The sequence below is a fragment of the Eubalaena glacialis genome, chromosome 3, assembly GCF_028564815.1.
Source record: "Eubalaena glacialis isolate mEubGla1 chromosome 3, mEubGla1.1.hap2.+ XY, whole genome shotgun sequence".
NCBI lineage: Eukaryota > Metazoa > Chordata > Mammalia > Artiodactyla > Balaenidae > Eubalaena > Eubalaena glacialis.
The window spans coordinates 111,863,365-111,879,390 of record NC_083718.1 but is presented as its reverse complement, the minus strand read 5'-3'; the positions used below and the strand labels follow the sequence as shown (position 1 = coordinate 111,879,390).

The window sequence follows — 16,026 nt, the reverse complement described above, 5'->3', positions numbered from 1 at the left end:
AATTTATCATATTTAAAATGAACTGAGCTGGTTTTTTTGCTAAACTAAACAACTATCAAAGACTAATGCTGAGATTAAGATTAGGATATTATTAAAATATTAAGTTAAAAACATTAAAATCTTTGCTTTCATACAAACTTGGCCTACCTTACTTTCCCGGGAAACAGGCAGTCGCAATAATGAATCATTGCCTACATCTCCCATGAGGAAGTTTGTCAGGCTATCCAGGGGAATTTAAAAAAAAAAGAGAAATGGAAATAAACAAGTCATGACATTGCTCTGTCACAAGCTTTACATTCACCATGTCATCTAGGTTAAATTTTTTAAAAGTAAGAACCTTAGAAATAAACTGCTAGGAATCTATCCACATAAACCACATAGTCACTTGCAAATGGATGTTGCTTCTAAACAGCTATAAACACCTCCAAATACAGCAATAAAGCAACACAGAATGTAGCTTTTCTGAAGGTGTGATAATATTTCATGCTAGTTAATACTTTACTTTGCATGTATGTACTGAATTATTGTGACATACTCTCATTGAGACATCTAGGCCCTAATTCTTTAAATGACAGTCCTCTACTTACATATTTCCAAAGGTAAAGGCCAAGGTTTCAATGGAAGAAAACACTTCTCTGAAGAGATCATTTTTGTTTTCTTCATTTACTTCTGTGAAGTTCACAGCTTTAGGGAAAAGTTGGTTACAATAAATGAGGAGAAAATACTTTAAACTAGATTTATACGAAGTCATTTAATCCCGTAAAAATCCATCATTACTACTAGAAGCATTAGAAGATTCAGAAACTGAAAAGCCTAATACACAAAATAAATACGATGTTCAAGTTCTTCATTAAAGAAATCATACAAAAGAATCACCTTGCATAAAAGTAGCCGACATTCCAACCTGACTCCTCCACACATTACATAATTTGACACATCTAAAAAGTGACTCAATGTGAAATCAATCGATCTTGAGTCACACAGTCCATGTTATACCAGCCTTCCCTCATTAAGAGTGCTCTGTGTTTTTTTTCTCTTGCTTATTGCTTCACGGCATTTTTTAAAAACAGCTAAATGCACTGTGGCTCACTTAAGTCAATATGAAGTACATTTTCCACTACAAATTACCAATATTTGAAGTCACATATACATTTGACATAGCATAAAACCTATATACAAAGCATACCAATTAAAAACACAAAAAGCTTTAAAATTTTTCAATTCCTATTTATTTATACCCTTATTTCTTATAGGGTCTTGGGCTCTGAGGTCCATTTTAATTGATACATAGCTGTCTTTTGTTTATCACAGGGACAGTCTAACATTTTGCATTTTGTTAAAATTATGAAACATAACTGAAAAAGGTTTCTTATCATAACTTCATCTGTATGCACCTTTGTTAAAAGCCCAGATACAATCTACAGAGACAAAATCTGAGGGTTGAATAGGTAAATTTTTTAAAGTAACTCATTCTACTCAGATTGAGTTCAAGGAGCAACCGGCTCCCTGTATCCCACCCTCCCTAGGATCCTTGCCAATAACTGGAAGGAGAGAAACCAAGTGGAGAGGAAGCTATCCTTTGTTTTAAAACAGAGTTGTTCTTAAGCTTGCCTGCACATCAGAATTACTTATGCGGCTTTAGAAACAAAGTCTGAGTCCCACCACCAAAGATTCAGATTTCACAGGTCTGGTGAAGCACATATATTTGTTCAAAAGCTCTCCCAGGTGATTCTAATGTGCAACTAGGGTTGAAAATGTTTCCTGGAAAGCCAGGATTCCTAAGCAGGGATGAATTAAACCTTAAGCCTGGAAGCCTCATGAAATTACAACCAAGATTTTACACGCCTTTGTAGATATGAGGGGGTAAGGTCCACACCTTTCATTAGATTCTTCTAAATATCTCTGATACAAACAAGAAGAAAAACTTAAGAACCGCCTTTGTAGATACGAGGGGGTAAGGTCCACACCTTTCATCAGATTCTTCTAAATATCCCTGATACAAACAAGAAGAAAAACTTAAGAACCGCCATAAATAATTTTTTAAATATTTTTTGATTTCTGCTCTGGTCAAGATGGAAAAACAGGCTTATATATCTGAAACAACTAAAACAAATCTGTACAAAATATACAAAACAGCAGTTTTCATGACATTAGCTATCAGGCAACACAGAACAAAAATCCTAACAGACAAGAAACCAACATGGTGAGCTCTACAACTGCCCCAAGCTTACTGCCTAATAACACACAAAGATTTCTAAGCAAAGGAAACTACCAGAGATAAAGAAGGTCATTTTATAATGATGGATTCAATTCATCAAGAGGACATAATTTTATACATTTATGCACCTAATAAACAACTTCAAAATGCATGAAGCAAAAACTAACAGAACTGAAATGACAAATTCACAACTATAGCCAGAGATTTCAAAAACCCTCTCTCAATAATTGACAGAACATGTAGACAGAAAATCAGTAAGGGATGTGAAAGCCTTGAACAATACTATCAGCCACCTTGACGAGACCGACATTTAAAGAACACTCTACCCAATGACAGCAAAATACGTGTTCTTTTCAAACACACACTGAATATTTACCAAGATGGACCACATTATGGGCCATAAAACAAGTCTCAATGGGTTTAAAAGGATTCAAGTCAGGCAAAATATGTTCTATGACTAGATGGAATTAAATTATAAAAATCTCTGGAAAAATCCTCAAATATTAGGAAACTAACACACTTCTAAATAAACCATGGATCAAAGAAGAAAAAGGGAAATTAGAAAGTATTTTGAACACAATGAAAATGAAAACACAACATATAAATATTGGTGAAGGTGGTGGCAGAGAGGCACAGAAGGGAGGGATGACAAAGGGACATGCATTACCTGGATTGTGATGGTTTCACAAGAGTATGCATATCAAAATTGATCAAATTGTACCCTTAATTTAAATATGTGCAGCTTATTTTAAGTCAATTATACCTCAATAATGCTGTTTTTAAAACTGTACTTGAAAGTAGACTTTAAATGTAATTTATAATGTAATACTAGCAAAAATGTAAAGCCTACTCCTATTTCCCAACTTTAACCTGTTAGACTTTAAAGAAAAAAATACTTTATAACACTTTGCAAAATTCTATAATTATTCTTCTTTTCCTATAAATATATTTTTCAAAGCACTAAACATGACTGGGAGATAACTGTAAGTAGTGAAATAATTCTAAGTAGTAAAAGTAGTAAAAATTGTAAGTAGTAAAAAGTAGTAATTATTAAAAAGTAATAATTGTAAGTAGTAAAAGTAGTAAAAAATTGTAAGTAGATGGTTATTTGAACCATCTTCAATCGTTATCTTCATCCCTACTCAAATGAGGTTACAGCCATCTAATGAAAATTCCTATTACGGCCCTTGCCTCTACTTCAAAACAGCTCTATACTTCTAATATCCTTTCATTTTTTTGCTCCTGTCCAGTGTTTCAAAGAAAAGTCTTTGGCTCCTTTCCAATAATAAATCTTCCCATTCTCTCCCGCATTCTCCAAAACCCTATACCACCATTACTCCTCCCTCATAACTTCACTATCTCCTACCAACTGACATTTTTTCCTCTGCTACTAACAACATACCCAAATCTTTTCTACAGGAAAAAAATTAAATTTACCATATTTCTTCTTAAAGCTACGATCCTATCTAATTCAGCATTTCTTTACTGCTAAAACTTTATAAATAGATAATGACAATTCACCAGGATTTGGCTTTTCATCCAGTTTAATGGTTAGCAGGGGTTGGAAAACTTCTTCTGTAAAGGGCTAGATAGTAAATATTTTAGACTTTTCAGGCCATACAATCTGTTGCAACTATTCAACTCTGTATAAAGTAGCCAAACAGAAACAAATAAGAGTAGTTGTTTCCGATAAAACTTTATTTACAGAAACAGGCAGCAGGCCAGATTTGGCCCACTGGTAGTAGTTTGTGCACCCCTGGTTAAAAGGATGGGTTCCAAAGCCAGTCTGCCTAGGTTAAATCCTAAATCTGCCTCTTAACGAGGTTAAGTAACTTAACCGCACTGTTCTTCAGTTTCCTCATTTATAAAATGGGGATAATAATATGTATTTTGAGAAACACTGTGAAGATTTAATGAATCTAGGACAGAGCTTGTTACACAGAAAATGCTCAATAAATGTTAGTTATTTTCACTCAATACCACTGAACAACACTGTCAACAATAACCTCCAACTGTTTTAGTCAATTTTGGAAGTCTTTTTCCTTGTAAGTTTTCATCCTACTTCACTGTTCTGCAACTCTGAACAACTCTACCACTTCATACATATGCAACCTTGGACAAATCACTCTATGTCCCAGCTTTCTTATCTGCAAAATGGGAGTTGAGATAATAATACTTTGCTGTGAAGATTAATGGGTAATCCATGTAAAGAGCTTAACAGCATCTGGCATACAGTAAGTACATCCTCAATATATTATGTCAGCTATTATTAATACAAATATTAACCATTTCCTTCTATCTTGAAGCATTTTGCTTAGAAGCAATACATTACAGCAACTAGAAAATGCAAGGCTCCAGAGTTTCAAACCTGAGTTTAAATCTGACCCTTACCACTTCCTGTGTTACTCTGGATACATCACCTAACTTCAATTTCCCCATATGTAAAATGGCGTGTTACTGAAAGGAACAACTGAGAAAACAAATGTAAAACACCTAGGGTACAGTGTTTGGTATTTAGTAAACATGAGCACCCCCATATTCTACATCTGATCTGTGCTTCATACAGTTGTTTCCACTCAGCTGGCAGTTCTCATCTTGGCCTTCTTCTCTATACATTACCCCCAGAGAATCTCATCCACTTTCAATACCTTTAAGGGAATGAATCCTTCAACTACCTGTCTAGTTTTACCCTCTGAGCTCCAGACCCATATTTCCGATGGTCTGTTTGATACATTCCTCCCCCTATTTCCCAATCTTTACCCACCAGCACTGCAATCTCAACATGTACCAAACTGAACTCTCATCTCTTCCTATCTACTCTGCCCCTCAAGCCTACTCTCTTCCGTACATTCCTTAGCTCATTAGTTTTGCTTCCAAAATGCCTCTAACTTTTTTTTCTTTCTTTCCATTCCCGTTGACACTGACTTAGTTCAAAGGCCATGTTTTACTTCTAGTTTGGACTATTTAACAACCTGCTAAGTGGCCTCTCTCTCTCCACTCTCTCCCCTCTACTAGCTGACCTTCGAAATCAAATCAAGATTTTGCTTAAAGTTTAAATAATTGTCTCCCTTGGGTTCCCTATTAAGTCACAACAACGAGCACTAAGACACATTTAGTATCTCTTTAAGAAAACACATGAATAGCTTTCATACATATAACCTATTAGAACAGCAACTTTCAAAAAGTTTTACCACAACCTTCGGTAAGAAATACGTATCACATCATGACCAACGATACCATACACACATAATAGTTATCAGTTACATAACACCTACAAAGTTTCTGAAACATCCTTAAGTCTTATACAATGAGTGTTACACTCCGATTTTTCTTTTCTATTCTCTTTCATATTTTAAAATGCTGGTTACAATTCACTAGCTCGATGTCATAAATCAAAGGCCAAAGTTTGAAAACCAACGAATTAAAAGATATAATTGAAGAAAATTTTCACCATTTGCACAGGGAAAATTCCTTAGGGAGAAAAACAAAACAAAAGCTACAAGATTTATAAACTGAAAACTTCACACTGCTTCTGAGAAACAAAAAAAGACAACCTGAAGAACTTAAATGCATACTATATTCTCAGACAGAAATGCTAAGTATATAAATTCTCCTTAATTTTATTTATAAAATTAATTATAAATTAACTATAATCTATACATTCATAAACTTAACTATAAATTAATTTATAAATTTACATATTTAACTCAAATTACCCTCAAAATACCAATAGGTATTTTTTGGAACTAGACAAGCCAATTCAAAAATCTTGACGGAAAAATAAAATCCTGAACAAAAAGAGTAATGGAAAGAGAAGCTACCCCAACCAGACACTAAAACATACTATAAAACCACAATGAAGACAGTATGGTATTGGCACATAACTAAACAAATCAAGGGGACAGAATAAGGTCCAGAAATAAACATATGTGACAATTTAGTGTGTTTATGATAAAGATGGCATCTCAAACCAATGGGGAAAATATGAATTATTCAACAAATTAGCTAGAAACATACTCTAGAATGTATCAAAGATTTAAATTTAATAAATAACACCATGAAAACATTAGAAGAAAAAACAGTGGAGAACGCTACTATAATCTCCAAGCAGGGAAGTCCTTCCCTAATACTCAAAAAGCATACAAAAGGCACATAAAAGATTGAGATAGAAATGCAAAATAAAACAAAATACCATAAGAAAATCAAAAGATAAAAAAACAAACTAAAGAAAATCTGCAACTTATATCAAAGATTAAGGGCTAATTTCACTTATATGAAGTTTCTATAAATCAATACTAAAAAAGACCAACTATCAAGAAAAAAAATGAATAGTCAAGTCACATAAAAGGATGTGCAAATGACTCTGCAACATATTAAAAGATACTCAACTGTACTCAAAATGAGGCAAATGCAAATCAAATCTATACTGAGATACCAGTTTTTACTATCAGATTGGATAACAAAGTTTGGTAACCAGCTTTGTTGGCAAAGGGGTACGAAATCAGCTTCTTCAGCATGGCTATCAGAAGGACAGAACCTCTACAGAGGGCGTTTAGCAATATACAAAATATAAATGCACATGCGCTCTGTTCCAGTAACCACCCACCTAGGAATATACAGGGCTATTCATTGAAGCATTGTTTGTAACAAAAAAAAACTGGAAACAATCCAAACATCTATTAGTAGTGAACTGGTTAAATTAGTTATAGTACATCAGTATAATGGATTATCATGCAGCTTTAAAAAGCAAAACAAATAACAACAAAAGAAGACTTTTTATATACAGATAACTCAGAACAATGAGCAAGGAACAGAATGCTACCCTTTGTGTAAAGAAGAGAACATACTGTGTTTGCTTCTATATGTGTATAATGTCTCTGGAAAGATACACAAAAAACCAGTAATAGTTGTTGCTTATCTAGGGAAAGGAATGGTGGCTAAGGTCTGAGGTAGAAAGACACTTCACTGTTTGAATACTCTTTTATACCGTTTGCACTATGAATCACGTGAATGAATTGCCTATTAAAAAATTAAGTTTCAAAACAGAAAGAAAACATGAGGTATCTACAATTTTGGATGCATAATTAAAGCTTATTTTTCTTTTTTGTTTCCAATTTTTAAATATAGGGCAAAATACAAATCATGAAAAACCTTAAAAATGGTCCTTTTAAATTATATTACAAATAAGATTTACCAGAATACTTCTAAATGATGAAAACACAAATACTAAGTACACAATAAATTACTGAGTGCTACGATGCCTTCATCTACTTCACAAATAAGCTGTATCTCTTTTACCATATTGCAAGTATTTTGTCAGACTGAACTTCCTGCTTGGAAACAAGAGGAGACACAGGAAATACAAATCACTATTAGAATGAACGGGGAAAAGCTAAGGATTCTTCTTTTAAAGTTATTAAAAGGTAAATTCCACATTTAAAATAAAAAATAAGAGATGTTAAAAGATTCCAATTTTATTCCAATGCGCTTATTCTTATTATGCATAGGAAGTGGATAGATTTCATGCATTCAAACCTGCAGCAGCACAAATAAGATTACACCTCCCTGATCTAAAGTTATTACTCTGTATATGTTATTTTTTTTTATGTTATTTTTTAATGGTTTGGTATATTTGCAAAATGCATCTGACAGTTGCAAGATCTCCAAAGCAAGTTAGGTTACCATTGTTTTTTAAATGTAAATAGGAGGTTAAGACAAAATGATCACATTCCTGACAGCTTTCTGATCACAATATACAATAGTTTTTAAGTTTTCCTCTTTAATATGGAAGTAAAAATGTACTTTTATAAGTTTTTTGAAAACATGAAAGTAGACAGTGTATGCAAAACATTTAGATTGCCACAAGATAGACATTCAAAAATGGTTTCTACCTCCCCCTTGCCTTTCCAGGGTTTGAAAACAAAATTACCATTCAGTGAAAGAATTAAATAAAGCTCCAATTTGACATCAATTTTCCAGGTTACTGAATATTTTTCATTTGGGGTATCAATGATATTTTTACATGGCCTCAACAATAAGATGGGGGGGGGTTATTTAAAAACTTAAACTTACACCAAAGAAAACACAATTTTTAAAGTTTTCTAGCATCATGGAGTCCTACTGAAACAAGAGTTCCCCAACAACGAAGTAATTTTTAAAATTTCATCCAACAAAAAAGTAAAATCATAACAATAATTCCAAGGGTAAAGACAGTCTTAGAGAGAAATAATACTCAAAGGATTGCTTTACCTCAAAGAAAAAAAGATCTATAAGGCAGCTGGGAGGCCACTTTCTTCAAGTCTGTTTCTGGAATGTGGACATCAACAGACACACTCCTTCCCCAGGACATCCTGACTGCACACAATAGCTACTGACAACAATTGAATGAACTGTGGTCGCTATTTCCAAGCATGGAAATTTTACTATCTACAGACACAAATTTCCCTAACTTAAGTTAAATTGCACTTATAAACAATCTATTTTAAAACAAATTTGGTTACTAAGCATTTTTAAGAGTCACAACAGAAGCTATCCATTTTGAAGCCATCTACATTTTTTTTCAGTGCTTGAAATACAGAAAAAAGAGAACCAAGCAAACATGATTAATCTACATAAAAAGTAGGGAAGGCAGTTCTTAAGTATATGGGCTATATTTTATTGACAAGGTTTTTATTTTCTCTCTCTGCCTCATCCCCTTGACACTTGCCCTTTGCCCTCTCTACATATGAGTATGTTCATCAATCACATCCTGTGCTTCACATCCAGAGTTCTCATACAAGCACCCTTTATCACAGCGCCAATCCTCACTCTAACCCTGTTAATGCCCACCTGACCTTTGAGACTCAGGACAGGTAATCCCTCTCCCCAAAGAAGCCTTTCGTTTCCTTACTCAACCCATGGTGACTCACTTTTGTTAAACATTTGAATTCATATTACCTAACAGATTGACATTTAACTCTGACAATCACTTCCTAGAATATGACACTTTTAAAATGCCATAACATCTTTCTCCAGATCATCTCCTTACTTCTTTGGTGTTTCTCAGGTTCCTCTATCTTCTCTCTGTCCCTGGGATGTCACACTCAGTCCTCTACTAAGTCTGCACACTCTGAGTTGGTGTCATCCTCTTCCATCACCACCCATAGACCAACAACACTCAAGTCCACGTCCTCAACTCCAAACTTCAACTTAATCCCTAACATTCAACCTGTCCTATGTTTCTTCAACAGCCATCCCCTCTTCTGTGACAAGCACATTCCACCTCTACCACACCCCAGCTTCTGCCTTAAATCAGACTATTAACCCTCATCTAGCCCATTATTTCTAACAATCTCCTAACTGAACTCCCTGGTTCCAGTCACATTCTTCTCAAACTTTATATAATCTTCACCCTCAATCTTTATATAATGCAGCCTAGGATAACAGATTCTAACAATTTTTGGTGGCAAATCATTTCATCAAAGGATAATGTCCCAATTCTTATTTCTTTTAGCACATGTAATATATACACACACACACATATATATATATACACACATACATACACATATATGATAAACTTATTTTCCAATTTTAGTTTCATTTTTCCACATTTGAAAATAAGGTCCCAATTAAGTCTTCTTTTTCTCCATTTGTTTCCCTCCTTTAAGTGGAATCACTACAAATGGCCATTTTCCAGCACCAACTGTCCTCAGATAACAAAGACTTTTTGTACCCTAATAACCTACTTCAAAAGAGCATACATTCTTTCAAAAAACTCAAAAATTGTAAACCTCAGTTGTTTAGTTCATTTCAATTAGCATTTTTAGAGTGTTTCCTGCCAAATAAAGTTTTAATTTTTAAAAGAAAGAGTTTTAGGTGTGACTTAGTGGGGATATTTAAATACCAAAGTGTATATAACTCCTACTGATACACATCATATAGATGCCAAGAGAGATGGTTCTATAATCATTATAAACGAAAATGTATCACCTGGATCCTTTTTGCCCATGCCAACCCACTGTTAATATTATCTTTCTTACCTTTCACTTTTGCAGCAAGCATTTCTGCAGCATTTTGAAGATCAACAGAATTGAGGTTCTGATGTTTATTCATTACAGACTTTAAAACACGAAGAAGTTCGTCCAGACGTATATGAATGACTTCTTTAAAACAGTCTTAAGAAAAAAAAATTTTTTTTTAGTTTGTTAAATCAACCATTTTGAAGCACATTTCAGGTAGAAGCAGTGGCTCCACAACTTTTGCCTACTGTATGTTCACTTTTATTTTCACTACTGCAATTATATGTAATTTATTTAGCCTTCAAAAATCCATAATCATTTTAATTCATTAAAGATTTCAAAGTCACTCACAGTCATGGTCAACTTAGCACTACCTTCTTCAGTTTTCTCAGTCTAAATGTGCTCTCCAGATTTCCCTTGAGGCAACTTTACAAGTTTTTCCTGTCTTACAGTTTTTACTATAATATACTTTTTAATATATATATGGTAACAGAGTTAAAGCCCTATAATGCCTGATATATTAACTAATATTAAATAGCACTTACACGTTAAGTTTCTACGTAAGAATTGACTCTTTGCATTAAGTTATCAGATATTAGAAATGAGCAACTCACAGGCATATATATAAGGACCACCACCTGACCTGCACATCTTTAAAACTGTGATATAATTTACATACAATAAAATGCATAGATCTTTATATGGTTCAATGAAATTTTGTACTTTTTAGAAAAATTGAACTAATTGCCAATGACGAAAAATTGGGGGATCATTACAAAAGCTCCAGATTTATGCCTACTCTTGAAAAATCAAAATCTGGTTATACCAGGCCCACATCCTCCTTGGCCACAAGCAGCTGAAACAGAGCAGTACTGCTCTCTTAGGTGTGCTTCTTTCCCAGTCCCTACCTGCCTAGCCCTAGTCTGCTCTACCCATTTACAGCAGCCCTGGTCAGAGGGACACAGACAACGTTTTATAACCCCTGGAAATAAGGTGACCATATAATTTATCTTCCAAACCAAAATACTCTAGCAAGAGAAAAGGTGCGTACTACTCATAATCATGCCAGCCAACAGGCATATCCCTGGATCACCATCCCAGGCAAACCAGAAAGTATAGTCACCCTAACCTGTAAAACCCCTGAAGTAGGGACTTCCCCAGTGGTCCAGTGGTAAAGAATCCGCCTCCCAACGTAGGGGACATGAGTTCAACTCCTGGTCGGGGAACTAAGATACCCACATGCCGCGGGGCAACTAAGCCCACACACCACAACTACTGAGCCCGCGTGCCACAACTACTGAGCCTGCGTGCCACAACTAGAGAGAAGCCCACACGCTGCAACGAAGAGCCCGCACACCACAATGAAGAGCCCATGTGCCACAACAAACACCCGACACAGCCAAAAATAAATAAATAAATAAAATAATTTTTTTAAAAACCCTGAAGTAATCCTCAAAAGTTTGAAAAGACAACCGCCTGAAATACAATACTCTGATGTAATGTTCATTTCTACAACCTTACACATAGCACTAGTGTTTAACAATGGCACATTTATTAAGTGCTTCCTATGTACTAGGCACTGTTAAAAGCACTTAAAACCTATTATCTCATTTAATTTTCACATCAATTCTATTAAGTAGATGATTTTTTAAATCTCCATCATACAGATGAGAAAACTGAGGCAAACCTAAGTTTACCAAGTCAGAATTTGAACCCAGAGAGTATAATTCTAGAAGCTAAGCTCTTAATACTGTCTCCCTATTGAAACAGCTTAAAAATCAAAAACATTTTTAACAGAGTGTTTTATAATTATGCAATTTTTTTCCAGAAATGTTAAAAGATAATCACTAGAAAGGAAAATTGTCTATAGGATAAAAAACAAAAACAAGTAATTCTACTATCCTCTATCACATATTCCATTCATTAACGAGAGAGAAATAAGTAGTATAAGAGGAGCAGGCAAGGCGAGTGCAAGGTGGGGAGCTGGGTATATTAGGGCAAAGAGTATCCCAGGAAGGGGTAAAGAAAGAATAGTTCAGGTAGTGATGGAAGGAGAGAGAACAGAGTGCCTTCAGGAAAAAATCCAACTCATTCATCCAAAAATTTTAATAACAGAAAAAGAAACACAGGCGATTAGGTGCTGGCTTAAGCAGCTTTGGAAATGACTGGAGTCTGTAAGATTAAAGGCAAAGGAAATGCACATAAGCACTGTACTCTAGTTGATAAAGTGTTTTCAATGAAGATTCAGGTTAAAAATGTTGATATTGCTATACATGTATTCTGGAAGTGAACAACTAGGTAACTGGATGGTGGATGGTGGGAGCCAGGAATCTCACTGTTGGAATGGAAATTTACAAATAAGCAGGGAGAGGAGGCTATAATGATCCATGTGGTGATAGATTAGAGTTGGATACTTCCATAAGAATTCATATTTAGCTTAATATAGATATAGGTGGCTAGAAATATTTATAGATGTGTGTATATACACAGGTTAGTACACATACATATATTTCTTTTCTTCATCAGGTGAGAGGGCTTAAAAGAAATAATGCCCCAGTAGCAACAAACACACCTAGCACCCTGATCTTGGCTTCTAATACCATTCTCCAATAAAAGGAACCAGGGCTCCTTAGAGAAATGGCTCGTCCTAGGACTGTGTCAGGAAATACATGAGATGAGTTAGGAGCATCTTTTAATGCCAGAAAGTAAGAGCTTAAAAAAAAAAAACCCTCACATTGAAGAGGGTATGCCAAGGGTGCACAGGAACCAACTGAAAGACCTCCCAATGGCCAAAGGTGGAAAAATTTGAGCAATAAATTAAAAAAGTAGCACTGGATTATAACTCAAAGTATAAAATAAATATCCATGAGTCCATATTGATACAAATAAATGTCTGAATAAATTAATAAATGGAAGGAAAGAGACAACTCTCTTGTATAAAAGAATTCCAAATAATTTATATAGATATTTTGTCCTCAAGGAGGTGAAGCATGTGCACAGTGACTTCCTTCCAAAGAGTACAATATGGAAAGGGGGACAAAAAGATTAAACTAAACAAACTTGACAACTACTTCTTATGACAGGTGATCAAGGTCACCATTAACAGTGATAAATCATGTACTCTTGATAATGACATAAGAAATATGTCACTTTACATCTGTTAGCTTCTTCTCAGTATCCCATAACCCCAGTCTAATCATGAGAAAAACATCAGACAAATTCTAATCAAGGCGCATCCAGGACTTCCCTGGTGGCGCAGTGGTTAAGAATCCACCTGCCAATTCAGGGGACATGGGTTCAAGCCCTGGTCTAGGAAGATCTCACATGCCGTGGTCACATGCCACGGAGCAACTAAGCCCGGGCACCACAACCACTGAGCCTGTGCTCTAGAGCCCGTAAGCCACAACTACTGAGCCCGCGCTCCGCAACAAGAGAAGCCACCGCAATGAGAAGCCCGCGCACCACAACGAAGAGTAGCCCCTGCTCGCCACAACTAGAGTAAAGGCCGCACGCAACAACGAAAACCCAAGGCAGCCAAAAAAAAAAAAAAAAGGCGCATCCTACAGAATACCTGACCAGTACTCCTTAAAACTGTCAAGGTCATCAAAAATAAGGAAAGTTTGAGAAACTGTCATAACTAAGAAGAGCTTAAGGAGACACGACAATTAAATGTAATACGATACAATTCTGGAAGAGAAAAAGGACATTAGAAACAATTTATGGAAATCTGAATAAACTATGGGCTTTAATTAATAATAATGTATCATTATTATCAAATACTGGTTCATTAACTCTAACAGATGTACCATAGTAATGTAAGATGTTAACAAATAGAGGAAACTGGGTATAGGAGTATATGGGAACTCTCTGTACTATTTTCTCAATGTTACTGCAAATCTAAAACTGTTCTAAAAATAGTCTATTTAATAAATGAAATAGAAATGGACAAAAGATTTTAGAAATTTTATGTACTGTTGGAATTTTTCCCATAAACATATATTACTTTTATAATTTAAAAATTCATTTATAATTTTTTAATTCCTAAGGAAAATGTAAGCATGTAATTTCAAGAATTATCTTAATTAAATGATCACTATCTATTTTGTCTGTTTTATCACTGTGGATATTAGTTTGGTCGGTTTACTTAGCTGAGGCAATACAGCTTAGTGGTTGGTTAAAAGCATAGTTTCTAGAAACAGATTGCCTGAATTTGAATTCCAACTCCATGGCTGATAAACCTTGGGCAAGTTATTTAACCTCTCTGTGCCTCATCTATAAAAAAAAGAAGATATTGGTAGCTACGTCATAGGGTTGTTGGACTAAATGAGTTAAAACATATAAAGCACTTGGAACAGTGGCTGGAACATAGTAAGCCCTCCATAAATGTTGGCAGCTATTTTTTTTAGTTTATACAGAAGTAGAAATAGGTTAACAACATAGGCTAGGTCTGAAATAGAATCAAGTAGCTTCGAAATGAAAGAAACTTCTGGGACAATAATATAATTTGAATACCTATAAAAAATAATATAAATGTATTTTTTCCCAGTTTTGCATTGCAAAGTCTATCCTTTGTTTTATACATATACTATATATATATATATAACTAAATAAAACTATTTTATGGTAATACTTCTGCCTACTTGTCAAAACCAAGGCTGAATCTAATGTCATAAAGAGTTGTGCTATACTCTTTCTGAAGCCTAATCTATGTTTGTCTTAAAAAAGAGAAAGGTGGGAATTCTCTGCTGGTCCAGTGGTTAGGACTCTGCGCTTTCACTGCTGGGAGCCCAAATTCAATCCCTGGTCGGGGAGCTAAGATCCCACACAGCGTGGCCAAAAAAAAAAAAAAGAGAGAGAGAAAGGAAAGCCAGTCATTTCTATCCCCTACTGATGTTTCACAATAAAATCTACAGATACTAACATACTTAGGAAATACTAAGTAAAAATACTTTGTCTTATTTTGAGGTCTCAGGACAAAAGAGCTTGATTTTTGTGTGTCAACATCATCAATATTCAAAATTAGGGTTGGATATTAAGCAAGAACTACAAAATACTAACGGTTTAAATGCCTAAATAAACCAAGTTAATAAATTCTGGTCTTCTCAGAGTCAAGGAAATTAACTATGTGGAATAAACATATTTCAAAGTTATTATAGTGTTTTTGTATGTTTTAAAAACATATTATTGTACGTTTTTCAATGTTCCTAGTTTTAATTTCTAACACAGTAAATAGTAACAGATACAGCCCACAGAAACAAAAACTTTTCTGGATTCTCAATAATTTTTAACAGCATAACGGGTCCTGAGGATTGCTGCTATAATTTTTCTTTAAAATCACTGCAGAACATTCCAATACTTGTCAACATAAATGTTTTACCAATTTGAAATTCTTTTTTTCCTACAAGGAAGCCCTTATAAACAGATATTGAAGTTGTTTCAAAGCAAAATACTAGAAAACAATAACTGAGTTATTTAGTAAGAGATTTCAGAAGTATCTTAAATTACCCTATAAATAAGTCCAATTTCCTGTGATTGAACACATCTCTGAAGCCTATAAATCAACATAAATGAACAAGACAGCTAAATTTAACACGCGTTAATTACAAAGATTCATAAATTCTCCTATGTATTTGAGTAGATGAGTCAACTACTAGGACATCAGTATATTCTGATAATACTTCAGCTGGGACTTTATAAAATAGCAAGCCCTTAATTACGTTTTATGAGTGGTAAAAATGTTCCAATGTTCTATTTTCTTATAGTAGAATAAAGCTACCTCAAATTATTTTTATGAAGCAAAAGCCTCAT

General features: G+C 34.5%; 1 protein-coding gene across 3 annotated transcripts in view; it reads right to left on the bottom strand.

Annotated features, from left to right (window-relative positions):
- The window catches only part of ARHGAP29 (Rho GTPase activating protein 29), a 77,761-nt gene that overhangs the window by 36,709 nt on the left and 25,026 nt on the right, over positions 1–16,026 (bottom strand). For all 3 annotated transcript variants that reach the window (XM_061183861.1, XM_061183860.1, XM_061183862.1), the window contains 3 exons: positions 10,240–10,374; positions 588–684; positions 148–220 (listed from right to left, as the gene is read on the bottom strand). In XM_061183861.1, coding sequence (XP_061039844.1) covers positions 148–220; positions 588–684; positions 10,240–10,374 — 305 coding nt within the window. The remainder of the gene's footprint in view (positions 1–147; positions 221–587; positions 685–10,239; positions 10,375–16,026) is intronic.